Source organism: Schistocerca gregaria, chromosome 8, assembly GCF_023897955.1.
Source record: "Schistocerca gregaria isolate iqSchGreg1 chromosome 8, iqSchGreg1.2, whole genome shotgun sequence".
Lineage (NCBI taxonomy): Eukaryota > Metazoa > Arthropoda > Insecta > Orthoptera > Acrididae > Schistocerca > Schistocerca gregaria.
In genome coordinates this window covers 312,316,988-312,338,301 of record NC_064927.1, presented here as the reverse complement: position 1 = coordinate 312,338,301, position 21,314 = coordinate 312,316,988, and the positions used below count along the sequence as shown (strand labels likewise).

Here is a 21,314-nt window from a genome sequence, read left to right as displayed (position 1 = left end):
CTTCATATCCCTACAAAGTGTTACATCCAGGTACTTGTATGAGTTGGCCGATTCCAATAACGACTCATTGATATTATAGTCATCGGATACTACAGTTTTTCATTTTGTGAAGTCCACAATTTTACGTTTATGAACATTTAGAGCAAGTTGCCATGTTGAAATTTTATCAACATCTGACAATATTTATGCCGCTTCTCTCAGATAGTACTTCATTATACAGGGTGTACATAAAGTCCGGGAACAGTTTCAATTATTTATTGCACAAGAACTAAACACTGTACAGATGTCATACATATTGCATTTTGAAGAGAAACTCTGAATGTTTTTTTTACAAACATTCAATATGCGAACCATGAGTGACCTGGCAGACGTCAATATGGTAATCAAATTCTTATCGTACCCGTCCCAGCATGGCATCATTGACTGTGGCAATCACTTCCCGTATTCTCTCCCGGAGGTTGGTGCAGGGAGTGGCAACTGACCCTTAACATAGACAAATGTAATGTATTGCGAATACATAGAAAGAAGGATCCTTGATTGTATGATTATATGATAGCGGAACAAACACTGGTAGCAGTTACTTCTGTAAAATATCTGGGAGTATGCGTGCAGAACGATTTGAAGTGGAATGATCATATAAAATTAATTGTTGGTAAGGCAAGTACCAGGTTGAGATTCATTGGGAGAGTCCTTAGAAAATGTAGTCCATCAACAAAGGAGGTGGCGTACAAAAAACTCATTCGACCTATACTTGAGTATTGCTCATCAGTGTGGGATCCGTACCAGGTCGGGTTGACGGAGGAGATAGAGAAGATCCAAAGAAGAGCGGCGCGTTTCGTCACAGGGTTATTTGGTAACCGTGATAGCATTATGGAGATGTTTAGCAAACTCAAGTGGCAGACTCTGCAAGAGAGGCGCTCTGCATCGCGGTGTAGCTTGCTCGCCAGGTTTAGAGAGGGTGCTTTTCTGGATGAGGTATTGAATATATTGCTTCCCCCTACTTATACCTCCCGAGATCATGAATGTACAATTAGAGAGATTCGAGTGCGCATGGAGGCTTTCAAACAGTCGTTCTTCCTGCGAACCATACGCGACTGGAACAGAAAAGGGAGGTAACGACAGTGGCATGTAAAGTGCCCTCCGCCACACACCGTAGGGTGGCTTGCGGAGTATAAATGTAAATGTAACTCTGCATCACTTGGTAGAGGTGGTACATACACCAGATTTTTAATGTTTCCTCACAGAAAAAAGTCACACAGAGTAAGATCTGGTGATCGGGGAGGCCATTTCATGAAACAGCTGTCAGCTGTCCCCTTCAGTAGCACGGCCGACCCATCGATGCAGCAGTTCCGTGTTCAGGTACACACAAACTTCACGATGAAAATGGGGTGGAGCCCCATCCCGTTGAAAAATGAATGAAGAGTCCGACTGCATTTGATAGATCAGCCTTTGTTGCAATAAGTCCATGTAGGAATATCCAGTGACAATGCTCTCGGTGAAGAAGAATGGCCCGTACAGTTTTCGATGTGACAAGGCCAAAAAACATTTACCTTTGGAGAATCACACTCAAATTCAATGCATTAGTGTGGATGCTTTGTACCCTAGATTCGACAATTATGCCTGTTCACTTTCCCATTAATGTGAAAGGAGCTTTGTTGCTAAAAATTAAGCGATCAACAATGCCACCCACAACCTCATTCAATTGTTGCAACTGCGAACAAAACTCAAAACACTTGTCTTTGTCATCATCATTGAGCTTCTGCACTAGCTCCAAGTTGAATGGTTTCATAGACAGCTTCTGACGTGGGACTTTCCACGCTGTCATTGGAGACATTTCGAGTTCACGGGATGCATGATGTACTGATTTCTTTGGACTCCTTATGAATGTCTCTCATACGCGCTATACATTCACTTCAATCACATTGCAGCGTCCGCTTCTCTTTGCCGGGCACAAGCAACCCGTCATAATGAATTTGTTGTGCCAGTGGTGAATGGCCTTTCTTGTTGGTGGCTTCTTACTGTACTTGGTTCTATACATCCGTTGAACAGATATAGCACACTTGTCTTTGTCAAACTCCAACACACAGAAAGCTCGTTCCACAACTGAACTCTGCCATGTTTGTGACCAGCACTGACGCTATACATGGAAAAAAAAAAACCACCTTTCAGCTTTTCTCTTCAAAATGACATATGTATGATATCTGTACAATGTTTGCTTGTTGTGCAATAAATAATTGAAAGTGTTCCCAGGCTTTATGTACACCCTGTAGATAACTGTGTCATCTGCAAAAAGCCTGATTTTACTGTTAATATTGTCTGAAAGGTCATCAATAAACAACACGGATAGCAAGGGTCCCAACATACACATGAAATTACTTCTACACCTGATGATGACTCTCCATCCAAGATAACACGCTCTGTCCTCCCTCCCAAGAAGTTCTCAATCCAATCACAAATTTCACTTTATACTCCATATGATCATACTTTTGACAGTAAGCATAGGTGCGGTACTGAGTCAAATGCTTTTCGGAAATCAAAAAACACTGCATTTACCTGGTTGCCTTGATCCAAAGCTTTCAGTAAGTCATGTGAGAAAAGTGTAGTTTGGGTTTTGCATGATTGATGCTTTTGAAAACCATCTGACAATGACTCTCCATCCAAGATAACATAGGCCTCCCTACAAAAAGTCAATAAATTCACTTGATACCCCACATGATTGTAATTTTGACCCTAAGTGTAGGTGTGTTACTGAGTCAAATGCTTTTCGAAAATCAGAAAATACTGCATCTACTTGACTGCCTTGATCCAAAGCTTTCAGTATGTCATATGAGAAAAGTGCAAGTTGGTTTTCAGGCTTTTGGAATCCTTGCTGGTTGGCACTGGGGGGAGGGGGGTGGGTCATTTTGTTTAAGATACCTCATCATGTTTAAGCTCAGAAAATGTTCTACAACAAGTCGACTTGAAGGATAATGGATGGTAGTTTTGTGGCTCACTTATACTACCCCTCTTGTAGAGGGTGTGACATGCTGCTTTTTTCCAAGAACTGGATACGATTTTTAGTTAGAGGGATTTATGATAGATTATAGTTAGAAGAGGGACTAACTCAGCCACAAATTTATCATAAAGTCTGACAGGTATTCCATTCAGGCCTGGAGCTTTGCTCAGTTTTAACGGTTTCAGCTATTTCTCAACACCACTGACACTAATACTTATTGCATTCATCTTTTCAGAGGTACAAAGATTAAATTGGGGCAATTCTCTTGCATTTTCCTTTATAAAGGAATGTTTCAAAATGAAGTTAAGTATTTCAGCTTTTGCTTTGCTACCCTCAATTTCAGTTCCTGTCTCATTCATTCAGGACTGAACACTAACTTTGGTGCCACTAACAGCCCTTACAAGCAACCAGATCTTTGGGTTTTCTGAAATATCATTTGATAATATGCTGCTACAGTAGTCATTGAATGCTCTCTTGACAGCCATTCATGATTTCATTCATCTTCTCTTTTTCTGTAGCCCTACACTTTGTTTTGAACTTATTATGCAGTGACCTCTGTTTCCTTAGAAGTTTCTGTACAGTGACTATGTACTACTGTTTTACTAGGTACATATCTATCCAGTGTATGGTCAACTATTCTTTTAAACTTGAGCTACAGTTTGTCCACATTCTCCTGCCCTGTGCTTAAAGTTTCAAGGTCGTCCTTGAGAAATAACACTAATGATTTTTTATCTAGTTTACTGAACGTAAATGTCTGTGCTTATTTCAGTTGTGCTTTGGCAATCTTTGTTGCCACAACCACATCATGATCACTGATACCAGTCGAAATAAAAGTTTTCTGGCTATGGTACCGCGTCATATTGTATAAAACTATTGCTGGAGAAAACCAACGTTTCGACCATCTTCTAGGTCTACTGGTGCGTTCTAGCTATGCAATGTGTCTTATATTTTGTGATTACTGTTCACTGTGCATGCCATTAAGCCATAATTTTAAAAAAGATAGTTCATTTCATTGGTCACTTACAGAAGAAGGAGAGGAAACATGCACAGTGAACAGTAATAAAAAAATATATGGGACATTACATAGCTAGAACGCACCACTAGACCCAGGAGGAGGCCGCTGCAACAGTGGCCGAAATGTTGGTTTTCTTAAACAGTAGTTTTATGCAATATGACATGGTACCATACTCAGAAAACTTTTATGTCGACTGACTCTCGCTGTGGAAGCGTAAGCAATTTTTATCACTGATACCAGTTTCGATGTGGGCATCCTCAAATTTTCAATTTTCCAAGCCAAAACATTTTTCGCTTCGGCCAAAATTGCCATAACTAAATAGAGAGAAGCCTAGTTTGGTACATAAGTATGTGTGCACCTTGTCACATCTGGGCCTATGTTGACATTATAAGGCCTGCAAAATGACTACCATATTCAGTTCCGTACAAGGTGCTTGAATAGTTCACCATTGATTGGCCTGGAAAACAGTAAACAGTCTTGATGGAAATATTGAAACAGGCGCCACAGTATCAGGCAACCCCGACAGCATTTGTGAGTTCGCATATGCAGGCTACACCAAAGTTAACAGCGAAACAGAAAGACTCTGCGGCCGCTTTGTAAACATTCCGCCATGTGGCATTACCCTCACCACCTGCGCTTCCAGCTGTAGCCATCACAACGATAAGTTATCGGCTGTCTGCGAGACAAGGAAAAGGTAACTTAATCCATGTGCTTATTATTTTGTTTCGCGTGCTCTGTATGTGTTGTAAGCTGTTCGTTGTAAAAGGTGTTCTTATAAGGAAAATAAAACTGTTTTTTCTGGATCAGTGTGGGTTTATGTTAGGACTACCTCTCACATTCTTTACTACCATGAAATTCTGTAACTACGTATATACTTTTTGATGCCGTTTTATTACACAGGAAATGGTCATCATACCCTGTCAGCCTTATGTCTTCGATTATGCGATCTTGTAAGGCACTCGGACGTAAGATATGAGACAACAAAACGTTATGAGCCAGATGTTAAAAAAAGTTCTCAGTAACACACTCCCGCCCTATGATCTTGTCACGCGCTTCATCAGAGATCTCCCGCACAATTTCATAATTATTTGCTAAACATTTTGTATACAATTTGCTAGTGTTGCACTTTTTACTATTTTAAAAAATCGTATATTTATACCGGTACATTAAATATTTGTTTTGAGCGATCTCCTTCCTCTCCTTGCCGATATGGCTTGCACTGTATACATTCGCCGTTGACTGGATGATAGCCCTGTAAACGCGTCTTTCTGCTGCCCCGCTCCCCGCCCCCTTTTAAATGTTGAGTCTAACTTAATACGAAAATGGATTGTAACCTTTTTTCCTTCACAAATGACTGAAATTAAGTGCATACAATAGTAGATGGTTTCGAAATTTGCACTGGATTTATTTTTGTTTCTTTTACACCACGTTTTGTCACCGTTGTTCTCCGCAAAAGTAAAGCCTCTTCACAGAAACACTTGGTGTGTGGACAGGTGATACTGTTGCTTGTCATTCATCAATCAAAAATGGACTTTTTGCTCAGTGGTCACGAGAGGAGACGGCTACTTGGCAGCACATGGTTTCATTCTCGATTCTCTCTTATTAATAATAGCTGTACAAACGCTGCTTCATTGCGTGTATAATCCACCAGCTATTTAGTGAAATTTTCTCGAGCCCGTGAACCAGAGGATTTTTTTATATTTATCTTTTATGCCCAAATGTTTAGGCTTATACTTGTACTTCACGGAAGTGCAAAATTGTCTATTCGGCGGGAAAAAAAGGAAATTATCGTATGGCAGTGTTGACCGCGAGAATATCCAGTTAGACGGATAATTACTCTCTTCTAAACGACTATTAATGACAAGGAAAGTGAAAATTCAATGAAACCGGATACATCTTGGAAGAAAATATTTCCGCGGGTAACAAAGGATTAATATTGCATATATTATTTTGAAAAAATGGATTTCAAATGTAGGATAAGAACGACCTTGAATCATTTGGTTGCCTTTAACATGTCTTGTCACATGAGATGATGTACAATATGTTTAGTGCAAGAATATATTCGTGTTCAACTAAGTTTTCTAAAACAAAAAATGAATTATCGCAGAGTGCGGCTAGTAGAGAAATTACATGAACAATTCATTCATTCACTAAACAAGTGGACGAAATATGCGGCAATACTTACAGCATCAGTCGTTACCGAAATAATTTTTTCTTCCATCGTAATGATGCTGCTTTTCTAACTTTGTTTCGCTGGTAATTATTTTCCTTAAATATATACGTTGTCGAGACTGCTATTATTTACCACCTTAAGTTATCTATGCCCAAAGAATGCATTTAGTCGTAACTTCGCGTTCTTTCTGTTTTCTGAAGTTTGTTGATTGTTCACGCTTATTGGTGTATAACTAGTTGCTATTGCGAGCATGGCTGATGAGGAGTATGAGGGAGATGAGTAAGTTAAAACAAAATGATTTCTGAATGTATCTGCGTGAAAGATTGTTAAGTTTTACTCGCACGTCGAGTGAGAGAGAAACCTAACGGATTAGAAGTATTTCGTGAAATCATGTAGTCAGTGGTATTGATGAAGCTATTATGAGTTATTTCAACATCGAACAGTCATTATGAATTGTGATTAGCTCATTGATTTTATACAAATAATGGGAATGTTTTCCTAATCATCGATACGATGGTTCGTTTTTTAAACATTTCATGTAGCCACACACTGCCTCTTAAACAGTGTTTGAGTGTTTTCATTTATGCACACATCGTTTGTATACGTATTCCTTACAACTTCGCATGATGCTTGACCTATAATTCGCATGTAGATTCAGACATAGAATTATTATACCTTTTGAGGGCTAGTAATGGAGGTTTAAGTAAATCAATTTGTCTGCATTAATTTTGTTCTTCAGTCTTGCATGCAAAGTGAGCAACTGACGAGATTAGAAGCCCAGCTGCTGTGAAGTCCTGTTATTAAGCGAACTATACTGTGTAGAAACTTTAAGGTAGAATGAAGTAAACAAATGTAACAGTAATTGGAGTTGAATCGAGCACACATCAGATCATTGACAAGATTAGTCAGTCTCTCTCTGTTTGCACAGTGATACAACGTAAATTAGAGTGCTGCATCTATGGACGAGGAGAGAGGCCCAATGAACAAGAAGAGATATATGTATTATTCATTTTGATATGCTTCAACTACTGTGGTTACTGTGTTAAATTTTGCACGTAATCCTACATCTGACTTTTGTAGTTAAATTCTGCAAGACACTGATAGTACACCTAGACATGCATTTGTTTCCATCTCAAAGTGGGGGTCATGGGCCAATTTCGTACTGGGATTCAAACACTGTCACCATGCTAAGTGACAGACCATTCTTAAGAGATATATGCAAACCTTAGGGGTGTCAGCTTTTATATAAGAATATTTATCCATCTTTGGGTCATTTTGTACAGTGATAAAAGATAAGTTAGTTATATACAAAAATGGGAAGTAATTCTGATGATCATGCTTGTGTTGTAGATTATTATAATGTTGTTCTGACTTGATAGGATTAGCTTCAAGTTTCCATTTTAATCAGTCCATGGCTAAGGATGCATTTGCTGGCAGATGTAAATATGCTGTCATAACACTAATCTGTTAAATAAGATTAACAAAGTATCTCTCAATTACCTTCCTCTTTCCCTGAATGCAATATTTTCAAAAGTTTTTGAAAATGTCATCTGTGGTGGAATTCTATAAAACATATTTTACTGGCCATAGCTTTTTCACTATATTAAAGTTTCGCTTCTGAAAAGGATTCGCCACACAGAATCCAAAAAAGTATCTTAAACGAATTATAGGCAGAACCAAACAAGAGAAATTATCCTGTTGGTAAATTTTGTGACTTTGTGAATTCCTTTGTTGGCTCCTGAAATAGCGCTTTGTAACATGAAATACTGGTAGTGTTTCGTTGATAGACTGACACAGGCAACTAACTTCAGAATGGGGAAACATAGCCTGTGGCATCCCAAAAGAAAGTTGAAATACTAAATTCAGTTTTCCGAAATTGTTTCACAATGGATGATCTTAATACTGTCCCGTGTTTCAAACATCGACCAAACGCTGAAACGCCAGGTATTGAGATAAGGGACTGTGGAATAGAAAAGCAGTTCTACTCTTTCTTAGTTGTGGAAAGGCATCTGGAGCAGGTGAGATACTTGGTAGGTTCTACAGAGATTACTGACCAAGGGACCGCAGTAGGTTACCAAGCAAGGGGCTGCATTTGTTTTATCACACTGGACTTGGTTCAAGTCTGCGTCTGGCCATCCAGATTTAGGTTTTTGATAATTTCCCTGAATTGCTCTGGACGAATGCTGGGATGGTTTGAAAAGGTGTGGCAGATTTCGTTTTAATTCTGACGTATAGATGTTTAGTGTCTCTCTGAACACCATGTAACCACAGGGATGGAGAAGTTAAATTCAAGGGATTTCAGATTAGCATCTTATTCATTTAGAGTCGTCATGGAAAAGAAGGTGTTGCGACTTATATAAAAACTGGACACAAAGTCAAAAATATTGAAACAAATAGTTTTTATGTCGATCAGATCCTTGAAGAATGTGCTTGTGAGTTGCTACTGCAATATACTTCTGTAGTACTTGTAACAGTCTACACATCCCCTCAAGGTAACTTTCAGCTATTCATGAAAGATCTTGAGACAATATTGAGCTACCTGTCAGACAAAAAGAAGCACTTAGTGGTTTGTGGTGATTTTAATGTACATTTCTTATAAGAGATACGGATAGGAAAAATGAGCTAGAATCTTTATTTGGTTGTTTCAATATAGTATCTGTTGTAAATTTTCCAACTTGTGTGCAGCAGGATAGTAGGTCACTTATCGATAACATTTTCGTAGACAGTGCTCAGGCAGAAACAATGTGTACACAGTTGTTAATGGGCTATCTGATCATGATGCACAGTTAATGGGAATAACACATAAAGCACTTTACAGGATTCAGGCAGGTTCATACAAGGCAGGGAGGCTATTAATGCAAACAGGATACAGAGCTTTAAGTACAGCCTACAAGAGGTAGAATGGGATCAAGTATACACCGTAAATTTGTCTCAGTATTTGATAGTTGCTTTCCTGAAATGATATTAAAAAAAAAAGCCATTACAAAGCCAAGTAAGCCATGGATTAGTAAGGGAATTAAGATATCATGTAAGAGGAAGAGGGAAATATGTGGACAGGCCAGAATAAGTCAGGGTCTGATGTTACTTGCTTACTACAAAAGATACTGAAATATTTTAAGGAAAGTCATTAAGAAGTCAAGAAGCTTGCATGTTCTGACAGAAATTAATAATGCAGATAATAAGATTAAAGCTATATGGAAATTGTCAAACGGGAGACGGGGCAGCCTGACAGTGCACTGCATACCATAGTAATAAAGCTGAATAATAATAATGTTGGGAGCGATAATTCACAAGTTGCAAGTATTTTTAACAATCACTTTCTAAATGTAGCAGCAAAAATAGGGTCAAAAGGTTCAGTTGAAAAAAAAAAAAGTCATTTCCCAGGACTTTAGGCCTTTAGAAATAGCATCTACATCTACATCCATACTCCGCAAGCCACCTGACGGTGTGTGGCGGAGGCCCTCCAATGAAGTTAGGGGAATTATAAATATACTTGAAAACAAGAGCTCATGTGGTGTTGATGGAGTCTCTAAAGGAATTTTGAAGTGTTGTTCTAATTTAATAAGTGGAGTCCTTAGCGATGTATGTAATGCTTTGCGGGCACATGGAATTTTTCCAGACAGATAGAAATTAGCAATTGTCAAGCCTCTTCATAAGAAAGTTGACAAGACTGACTTAAATAATTATAGACCAATCTCATTGCCGACTTCTTTTTCTAAAATATTTGGAAAAGTTATGTATTCAAGAGTAGTCTCACATTTAAGTGAAAATGATTTACTCAGCATATCACAGTTTGGATTCCAGAAGGGTTACTCGACTGAGAATGCTATCTACACATTTAACCATCAAATATTACAAGTCCAAAATAACAAATAATCGCCAATTGGTATTTTTTTGTGATATCTCCCAGGCATTTGACTCTGTGGATCATGTCACACACTTAGAAAAACTCAGGTTTTATGGAATTGAAGGCTGCACACACAGCTGGTTTGAATCGTACTTAATGAACAGAAAGCAAAAAGTTGTGCTCAATAGCACAAATAATGCCGTGAGGGAGGTAAATTCTATTAAATGGGGGCTTGTCACAAAGGGAGTTCCACAGGGTTCAATTTGAGGTCCTCTGCCGTTCCTTATTCATGTGAATGACCTCCCACTTAAAGTTCAGCAAGCGGAACTAGTACTTCTTGCAGATGACAAGAGTGTATAATAAATCCCATTCCAGAAAAAGCAGCTGAAGATATTGTTAAAGACGTCTTGCAGAGAGTTATTAAGTGGTTCGCAAAAAATTGATTCTCCCTTAGTTTTGAAAAAATTCACTATATCCAGTTCTGTACACCGAATAGAGTCATACCAACAATTGATGTAGCATATGAACAGGATTCAGTTAACAGGGTAGATTTCTCCAAACTTTTGGGTGTTCACATTGATGACAACTTGAACTGGAAGAAGCATATTACTGAGCTTCTCAAACAACTAAGTTCAGCTTCTTTAGATCGTCATATAATTGCTAGTCTTGGTAATAAACAGATCAGCCTCCTAACATACTTTGCATATTTCCACTCAATAATGTCTTATGGGATAGTTTTCTAGGATAACTCACCACTTAGACATACAAGTATTGATTGCACAAAAGAAGGCACTGACAATAATTAGTGGTGTTCACCCAAGGATATCATGTAGGCACCTTTTCAAGGAGTTAAGTATTTTAACTGCACCATCAGTGTACATATATTTGCTAATGAACTTCGTTACAAATAATCCATCTCAATTCGCGAAGAACAGTGATGTTCATACGTACAACACTAGAGGGAAAAATGACCTTTCCTATCTGTTATTGAAGCTGTCAATTGCTCAAAAAGGAGTACATTATTCAGTGACAAATCTTTGATCATTCTCCCAACAACATAAAAGTGTCTGACAGGTAGCAGATCAAGTTTTAAATCTAGCTTAAAATAATTTCTTTTTGACAGCTCCTCCTACTCCGTGGGCACGTTTCTGTTTCAGAATTGGTAAAAAAATTGTACTTCTAAATGTAGTTGCATGTGTAGAACAAAAATTTTCAGTAATATTGACATTAGCACTATTGAAATGAAAGTATTGTATGGCATTTATTGGCCGAGATATCCCCTGCGGGGTTCGGCCGCCGTATTGCAAGTCTTTTTAGTTGACGCCACTTCACTGACTTGCATGTCGATGATGATGATGACTATGACGATGGACACGCAACACCCAGTCCCCTGCCAGGAATCTAACCCGGGCTCCCTTGCGTGGTAGGCGGTAACGCTACCGCTGTGCTACGGAGGCAGACCTTAGCACTATTCATGTGTGTATATATAACTTGCAATCTGACTTGTTCCACACTATATCGATAAAATAATTCGCTTTGTCAAGCAGGACACCACTAACACTGCATTCGAACATTAAAGGTTTGTTCTTCCTATCCATTCACATTAACTTTAATTTTTCCACATTTAGAGCTAGCTGCCATTCCCCACACCAACTAGAAATTCTGTGTAAGTCATCTTGTATCTACCTACAGTCACTTAACTTTGATACCTTTCCATAGACAGCAGCATCATCAGCAAACAACTGCAGGTTGCTGGCCACCCTGTCTACTGAATCATTTATATGTATAGAGAATAACAGTGGTCCTATCACACTTTCCTGGGACACTCCTAGTTATAGCTGAGTCTCTGATGAATGTTCACCATCAAGGACAACATACTGGGTTCTATTACTTAAGAAGTCTTAAAGCCACTCACATAACTGTTATCTTGTTTCACATGCACATACCATCGTCAACAGCCTACAACGGGGCACCATGTAAAATGCTTTCTGGAAATAGAAATATGGAATCTGCCTGTTGCCCTTCATCCGTAGTTCGCAGTCTAACATATGATAAAAAGGCAACCTGTGTTTCAAATCAGCAGTGCTTTCCAAAACCATGCTGATTCATGGACATAAGCTTGTCACTCTCAAGAAAGTGTATTTTATTAAAACTGAGAATATATTCCAGGATTCTGCAGCAAACCGAAGTTAGGGATATGGAGCTGTAATTTTGGGGGTCCATTCTTTTACCTGTCTTATATGCTGAAGTCACTTGTGCTTTTTTTCCAGTTGCTTGGGTTTTTTGTGCTGGGTAAGAGATTCACAATAAATGCAAGCTAGCTAAGAGGCCAGTGTTGTAGAGTACTCTTTGTAAAACTGAATTTGGATTCCATCCAGACCTGGTATTTTATTTGTTTTCAAATCTTTTAGTTGTTTCTCGACACCAGGGATGCTTATTACTATGTCGTCTACACAGGAGTCTGTGTGTTTGTCAAATTGTGGTGTGTTTGTACGATTCTCCTCTGTGAATGATTTCTTGAACTTGAAGTTTAAAACTTCATTTTGTATTTTGGTATCCTCAACTGCCACACCATACTCTTCAACGAGGGGCTGAATGGAAGTCTTAGGCCCGCTTAGTGATTTTACATAGGACCAGATTTTTCTCAGGTTTGCTGCCAGATCTTTTGCTAAGGTGTGATGGTGATAGTTGTATGCTCCTTGCAGATGCACAAATCTACCTTTGCTTGTCATCATTTGCACGTTCTCATTTGAACCGAGTGTGCAACAGCCTCTGCTTCCTTAGCATCTTCTGAATTTTGATATTAAGTCTTAGTGGGACTAACGTTTATCCACTTACTAGGTGCGTAACTCTCCAGATTCTGCTTAAACTTTCCCCATAAATGGTCTATGTCCCTCTTACTGGAACTAATGTCTAAGTGAGATGCTAACAACTGCTTATCCACTTATCTTGCAGGGACACTCTTCTAGCTATCTTGACTGATTTATTATCTTTTGTGGCCATAGTTACTGTAATGATGTCATAATTGCCGATTTTTGTTGACATTTACAATAAGGTCTGGCCTGTTTGTAGCTGCAAGATGTAACATATTTTCATGGATGTGGGTTGCTGAGTGAGCTGCTCAAGACAGTTTTCAGAAAATGTGTTCAAAAGTATTTCGCATGACTGTCTGTCTGTCCCTCCCTCCCACCATCCCCCAATGAATCCATAGACATCTCAGTCTACACATAGTAGCTTAAAGTCACCTTCAACTTGTATTGCATGATCTGGGTATTTCTGCGCTACTGACTGTAGCTGACTGACTGTACTCGAATTTTGGAGAGCCTCCTAACATCTCAAGTGTTGTACATCCTCAACACAGGTACTCCGACTCATTTCTCTACTGCTACAGGGTCATTCTCACCATTGACCTATCTTTCTGCTCTCCAACCCTCACCGACTCTGTTCACTGGGAGGTCATTGACGACCTTCATTCCAGCGATCACTTCCCTATCCGCATTCATCTCGTGGATGGTGTATTGCTGGAGCAGCGGCTACCATCGTGGATGATTGGCAGGGCTAACTGGCCATGTTCCCTCGGTTGGCTGTCTTTGACCGCCACAATAGCGTACAGGAATGGGTGGATCACATCATGCTGCTGACCTGTCCATGCCACAGTCCTCTGGCACTCTTAAGCGGCGCCTTGTGCCTTGGTGGACAGAAGAGTGCCGTTCAGCCATCCGGGACAGACGTGCGGCTCTTCGCCGATTTAAATGCCGCCCAATAGCAGTCAATCTTAAATCGCGAGAGCCAGGGCACACCATGTCATTAAAGAGAGCAAGAAAAGGTCATGGCAGGAGTTCCTGGACTCGCATCAACCGTTCCACTTGTTCCACAAAAGTATGGGAAGCCATCCGGAGGATTTCCGGTAAACGCAGCCGTTTACCAATAGTTGCAGTCCTGAACCAGGGATGCCTCCATACGACACCCAGAGCCATTGCTCAGATGCTGGCAGAGCATTTTGCACAAAGTACTGCGACTGCAACCCAGGATCCAGCGTTTCGTCGCTACCGTGCAACTGTCGAAAGAGCGAACTTCAACTTTCGGTCGAACAGTTCTGAGGCCTACAACTCCCCATTCTCCATGTGGGAACTTGAATCGGCTCTTACTGAGACTTCTGACACTGCACCAGGTTATGACCGCATCCTGTACTCCATGCTTCGACATCTGCCAGCAGCGCCAAAGGAAATCATCCTCGAATGTTATAACCCCATATGGCAGACAGGAGTGTTCCCCACCTCATGGAGGGAGGCAATCCTCATTCCTCTCCTCAAACCAAGAAAGGACCGCACATGTCCCAGTAGTTATCGTAGGATCACCTTGACAAACTGTGTCGGAAAGACCCTGGAACGGATGGTTAATCGTCGCTGGTCTGGCTGCTAGAGACCAGTAAGCTCCTTAGCCGCTTCCAGTGTGGATTCCGAAAATTTCGGTCCACGGTCGACAACCTGACTCTCCTCGAGGTTGCTATTCAGCAGGCTTTCCTCCGTCAGCATCACTGTATCGGTATCTTCTTTGATATCGGTAAGGCATATGATACTACTTGGAGACACTGTATTCTTGCACAACTGCATCAATGGGGCTTTCGTGGCCGCCTCCCCATTTTCATTCAGTCTTTCCTGTCTCAGCGGTTTTTTCGGACCTGCGGTGGTAACACACTGTCTGATCGCTTTGAGCAAGAGAGAGGTGTTCCCCAGGGCAGTGTTTTAAGCGATACCCTCTTTGCCATAGCCATCAACAGTATAACGTCTACAGTGAGGAGTCCAATACAGTGCTCTTTGTTTGTGGACGACTTTGCTGTTTTCTGTTCCTCCTCCAGTGTTGCAACCGCGAGCCGTCAATTGCAGTTAACAGTGCAGCGGTTAGAGGAGTGGGCTGCAAAGACAGGTTTTCGGTTTTCTGCCGATAAGTGTGTTTGTGTTCATTTTAGTCGTTTTCGTCGTCTTTTTACTTTGCCTGCCTTGCATATGGGGGATACTGTCCTACATTTTAGAGACACAGTGCGGTTTCTGGGCCTAATTTTCGATTCCAGTTTGTCATGGCTGCTACACCTATGTGACTTGAAAGCCAGAACGCTGAAGGCACTGAACATCCTCAAGTGCCTCAGCCACTGGTCTTGGGGAGCGGACAGGACGCGTGTCCTTCAGTTTTATCAAGCTTTTGTGCTTTCACGGCTGGACTATGGGTGCACAGTATATGGGTCAGCGAGGCCATCTTATTTGCGGATCCTTGATGCTGTTCACCATGCTGGGATTCGACTGGCCACGGCTGCTTATCGGACCAGTCCCGTACCCAGCCTCTGTGCTCAGGCTGGCGAACCGCCACTTACCATCCAGCGGCAGCTCCTGCTGGTGCGCCAGGCTTGTAAGTTTCTTGCAGCTCCCAGCCCGCCTGCTCACCATCTTGTTGCCAATCCACCTCTGGACCGCCTTTTTTCCCCCCCCGCCCCTGGGCTACGTTGCCATTTGGGATCTGTGTGCAACGTGTGCTCGAGCCGCTTGGTGTGGAGTCTGTACAACCCCAAATCCAGGGTTTTAACCGCCTGCCACCCTGGTTACTGAAGAGGCCCGGAGTAATTTTGGATTTATTGCAGTACAAGAGAGATTGCACTCCTGCCACCATTTTTAATGCAGCATTTTCTGTCATTTTATCTGAGCACCACGACTATGTAGCTGTTTTTACGGATGGGTCGAAACAAGGGGATTCTGTTGGTTGCTCAGTTGTTTTTCCGGATCGTGTCCACAAGGTCCGACTGCCTCAGACTTTTACTGTCTTTGATGCAGAATTGTCTGCGATCTTGCGGACACTGGAGCAGATGAGACATTCTTCCTCTTCTAAATTTCTAGTCTGTTCTGATTCATTCAGTACCCTTCACTCATTGCCCCGTTTGTATCCGGCAGATAAAATAGTCCAGACCATCCAGGATGCCCTCCTCTGACTGCAGCGACTGGGGAAGGTTGTAGCTTTCTGCTGGGTTCCAGGGCATGTCGGCATTGCGGGAAATGAAAGGGCAGATCTCGCAGCCAAGGAGGCGTGTCTCGCCCCACAAGTATCTCAGTGTGTTATCCCCCTGCACGTACTCACCTCGCTGTTGAGCTCACGAGACGTGCATTGGTGGGAGGATGAGTGGCTGGAAGTGACTAACAATAAGCTCCGTATAGTCAAGCCCACAACGCGTGTGTGGTGTACTTCCTTTCAGCCCCATTGACGGGACGAGGTTCTCCTCACTCGGCTTCGAATAGGCCACAGCCCTATGACACATGGCTTCCTGCTCCTCCGGCGGGAGGACCCTCCCATTTGTGGTGCTTGTGGCGTTCAGGTCACTGTGCGCCACATTTTATTGGATTGTGTTTTATTTTCTGACCAGCGGGCCGCGGCTGACTTGCCAGCGGACCTGCCATCTCTTTTAGGCAACACTTGGACGAATGTGGTTAAAGTTTTAAAGATACGTGCCATGTCAAATGTTCTTACAAAGATTTTAGGGAGAGGATCTTAATTTGCTCACTGTGTGACAAGCTCGCCCATATTTTATGTACATGGCCAGCCAATGACAATTTACTGTGGCATTCTTGTTGCTACGTTTTCCGTTTCCTTATGTTTTACTTTCTTATGTCGCATTTTCCTTCTTTTCCTGCTTTCTTTGCGTGTGTGTTTCAGTTTTATTAGGTCTGTCCACATTCGTTCCCTTTAATGTGTGTCAGGGCACTGGTGACCTCGATGTTGAGTGCCCCTAAGGCCCAACACACACTGTACACTTTCTTTGAACGAATCTAGAACTGTCACAGCAGAGTCGTGCTTCCAGTAAAAATATCCAACAATTATCTTGATTTCATCCTCCCATGTTATACATGACCAGGTAACTTCACTGTCACGCTCGGCTTTGACTTTGATAGAGACAATATTTTTGTTATCTCCAACAAATGTCCCACCCTCCAATGACCTGTAATATGTCTTTATGATATACTTTTCAAGATTCACTAAATATACCAGAGCTTTTCACTTTGGGTTTCAGCAAGCTTTTGGTCCCAAGAATAATTTGAGTGCAAGAACTTTCCTGGATGGCAATAAATTCCGGAACTTTATTACAAATATTTCGACAGTTTACTGATAAAATTTTGACAGTCGGAGTGTCTTTATTCTGAATGCCACCTGACTTCCCGTACTGCATATCGACTGGTGAATGTTCATCAGAGCACCTCTGACTACTGTCCTGCCCCAAAAAATCCTCATGTGCATTCCACAAGTACCCTTCTGCCCGATTGGCTGCTTCGTTTGTGTAGTGCACCCCTAATATATCAAGGGGAGTCCTACAAATCCCCACATGATAACACAAGTCTAGAAATCTGCAGCCAAGACTGTCACAGAGAGCCACCATTCGGCTTCGTGCCAAAGGACCCTGATCAACTCTGCGAACAACGTTGCAAATTGCGAGCTCTGCTTGCACCTCAAACATGAGACTAGCAGTCTTCACTATCTCCAGCAGCCACCTTTATGAACTGAGGACGTCCTCATAACCCATTCGACAGGCGTCGTTGATGCTGATGTAAGTCACAACTTGCAGGCAACGGTACCTTGCATGCTCAGTAGCAGCCTACGCATCTCGGATGAAGCTTCCTGCTGCTGTTACTGAGTGCACATTGGCTTTCTGTCCAGCCCTGAACATAAGGGGCTCCATAATGTGCATAATATTGGACCTCCTGATAACTAGTGGACCTCTACTCCCCCTGTGCCTGCTCAGACCCTTATGAAAGAGCAGCCACCTTTCCACTCTAAGCATGAATGTTTGGGGCCAGGCAGCCCTCCGCTTTGAGCTATGTGAACAAATTACCACCCTCTACTCAACCTTCTGTGAGAGTGGATACAACATGTCGGGTACACTAGGATGTGCCTCCGATACAGAGCCCTGGTCAAAACAAGCAATAGCTGAGGTGTCCCATGTGATGCATCAGAATCCCTGACACCACTGTACCCTGAGGCAGCAGCCTGGAAATGACTGACTGAAGCCAAAAGCACATTCAGCTCTTTGCGAACTGCAGCCAGCTGATTCTGCATCTGCACACAGCATGCACACGTCCTAACCACCCTAACAAGACTAACTGAAGCAGATGCCAATGTTAGATTCATAGGAAGAATCCTAAGGAAATGTAATGCATCCATGTAGGAAATGCTAAGAAACCTCTTGCTCATTAATCTAGAATCTCACCCCCAGTGGGCTCGCCACTCTTTGGTGGGTTGATGCTTGGCTACCACGGGGTCCCTGCCTTTGCAGCATCTTTTCCCTTCCATACTGCATGTCTATCCTCTTGCTGTTCTTTTTCCCCTCCCTTGGGGAACATGTCTGGGCTGTTTATAGAAATGTATTCTGCATTTTTGTTAGTACCAGAATACTCTCCACTCTTTTTCATTTCTCTTTTTTTTTCTCACTCACCTAATCCTATCATTCCTCTGCTTTGACATTTGAGTTCTTCTTTTTCTCCTTCCTCCCTCTGTGCTCCTGAAGGCCACCCCACGGATCTCACGCACAACAGGTGACAGGGTAACGTGTAATTCCCGGCCCTGGATCGACAGGAAGGGTTTGCACATACCCTCTGGTCCAAGCGAGGCCCAAGGAGGGGTAATTGCCTGAGCTGCTACCTTCCGAAATTGCTGATTGGTCCCTCTTGTCAGGTGTTCGGGATGTGTGACCTGTCGTGTAAACAATCACTTAAGGTGAATGCGACCCCTTCTGAAGGGGACCACCAGTTGAAAGGAGCGCACCATAGAGACTCTTACAATCATGGGGATTTTCTCATAATGAGCCAATCATCTTCACAGTCAGCAGCTACAAAATGTGAACTGCATAAGGCTAACAATTCGAAGACCATCCCAGCTACACCATGGTTCCTTGTGGTTTCACATACTGAAGACAGTCAGTTCTTTGCTACTGTTAATCTGTTTATTATTCAGAAAGATGCCGATGCAATTGCTGGCCCTGTGAAATCCTGCTCTTGTTTACCCAGTGCACTTTGCTTTTGGAGACTACTTCAGATTCTCAAGCACAGCAGCTACTTGGCAGCTTCACTTCTGCATGGCTGACCTGTTCGTGTCGTGGCCATCGATCGTTGAATTCTGCCTGTGGTGTTATTTACATTAGACCGCTCAGTGGTCTGTGTGAGGCATAAATCCAAAAGTACCTCTCTGATCAGGATGTCATAGCAGTCCATCGGGTGATGAAAAAAGCATATGCTCCTTATGCCCACATGTACTATCTTTCTCACTTTTGATAGAGTGTTTCTTCCATCAAAGATCAAAGTAGGTTATGAAGTTATCACAGTCAGACTATATATTTGTATCAACTGCAATGGCGATCATGCTGCCCCCTCCTGCGAGTGTCTCATGTGTCTCGATGGGTGAGCTGCCCAGGAGATCTGGGTGAAGGAAAAAATGTCTTACTCGGTCGCTCGCAAGTTCTTGGCTTGTCGGAAATCCTGCGTTCTACCATCTGGCACGTACAGTACTGGTTTTGCTGCATCTTGCTCCACAAAGGATAATATGTCCACACAGACATGTGACCTCAAATTCAGCATCACGGTTGTGAAATCGCACAGTGTTGCAGTAGCATCCCTGTCTCCTCCTCCACCTCTGCAACACACCACCAAACTTTCACATTGCAGGATGAAGTCACCAGTTGCACAACCGGCAGGTCAGAAAGACAGAAGGTACTCCCACAAAGACTTCCTATGTCCTTCCAGTCAACCAACATCAGAGTCTTTCTCTGCCAACCGGAAAGGCTCAAAGAAGTCAGAGGCAAAAGGTATTCTCCTCTGCCAACTCAAAGATCCTCTTCGACAGTGTCACCACGTGATACCCTCACCTGGCCGACTTCTGTGTCGCCAGTGTGCACCAGACACCACCAACCGTTTTTCTGTCCTGGACACTGCAGGCTGTCAGAAGGAGAGTGCTCACACTTCTGTAGACCTCATGGAGGAGGATCCTTCTGCCTCTCTGACCTGTACCAGCAAGTCTTCGAAGGCTGGCACTTGGCAGCTGGTGAGGTGATACACCTTCATTTTTTCCTCATTGTGACTCTGCTCCAGTGGAACATTTGTAGTCTTCAATCCAACAAAGAGGATTTATGGCTGCTCTTAGAATCACAGGGTCCACTTGTTCTCTGCCTTCAGGAAACAAAATTGCATCATCATGACCGCTTTGAACTCTTACATTTCTTCCTGGTCTGTTTTGACCTCCCCACCCCCAATCCCCTGAGGGTGTGGGGGAGTCATGATGCTCATACAGATCAATGTTCATAGTCAACCAATCTCCCTGACTACTCGCCCTCAAACTGTTGCAGTTCACCTGTCCCTTCTTCAGTTAACCTTTCCCCTTTGTACCATTTACATCCCTCTGTCATTCAGTGTCACCAGGCTAGACTACCTCCAGCTTGTTGGGCAGCTGCCTCACCCCTTCCTGCTACCGGTGACTTTAATGTGCATCATGCCCTTTGGAGTTCTCCCAGAACCTGTCCTAGAGGTGCCCTCTTGTCTGACCACTTCAGTCAACTTAACCTTTTCTGTCTTAACACAGGAGCACACACATTCCTTTCAGACTCCACACACACCTACCCCTGTTTGGACCTGTTCTTCTGCACTGCCCAGCTTGCCCATTGTCTCAAGTGGTCCTTTCTCTCTGACAAATACTTGAGCGACCATTTCCTGTATGCTATCCATTTGCTGATTCCTACCCCACCTACGTGCACACCCAAACTGCAGCTTACTAAGGCCGACTGGAGGCTATACTCCTCCCTGGCGATTTCAATGAACATGTCCCCAGTTGTGATGATAGGGTGGAATATCTTAAAAATGTTATCCTTACTGCCACTGAATGTTCCATTCTTCACATTTCAACTTTATCATGCCATGTCCCAGTCTCTTGGTGGACTGAGACTTACCACGATGCAATTCGCACATTGAGATGTGCTCGCCAAGTTTTTAACTATCATCGTATGATGGTGAATTGCAGTCATTATAAATAGGTTGCGTGCACAGTGACGTCACATTCTTTGTGGTAGAAAAAAGGCTATCTGGATTTCATTCGCTAGTTTGTCTAACAGTTCCACTTCCTCTTCCGTTGTGTGAGCCATCCCTTGACGCCTCTCTGGGACCAAGATCCATTCCCCAATTTTTGCCCTGTAGTAGCAAACAATGTCATTGTGGACCCAGTTCATATCTCCAATACCTTGGGCCGCCATTTTGCAGACATTTCAAGC

The 21,314-nt window shown here is 42.4% G+C and overlaps 2 protein-coding genes across 3 annotated transcripts in view; one reads left to right on the top strand and one right to left on the bottom strand.

Moving 5' to 3' along the window:
* The window catches only part of LOC126284083 (uncharacterized), an 83,264-nt gene extending 76,932 nt beyond the window's left edge, over positions 1–6,332 (bottom strand). The window contains exon 1 of one of the 2 annotated variants that reach the window (XM_049982730.1): positions 6,196–6,332. The gene's annotated coding sequence lies outside the window, so the exon portion shown is untranslated. The remainder of the gene's footprint in view (positions 1–6,195) is intronic. The other variant, XM_049982731.1, reaches the window with a different exon arrangement.
* A 40-nt stretch (positions 6,333–6,372) lies between these two features.
* The window catches only part of LOC126284085 (DNA-directed RNA polymerases I, II, and III subunit RPABC2-like), a 52,026-nt gene continuing 37,084 nt past the window's right edge, over positions 6,373–21,314 (top strand). The window contains exon 1 of the mRNA XM_049982733.1: positions 6,373–6,462. Coding sequence (XP_049838690.1) covers positions 6,434–6,462 — 29 coding nt within the window. The 5' untranslated portion in view covers positions 6,373–6,433. The remainder of the gene's footprint in view (positions 6,463–21,314) is intronic.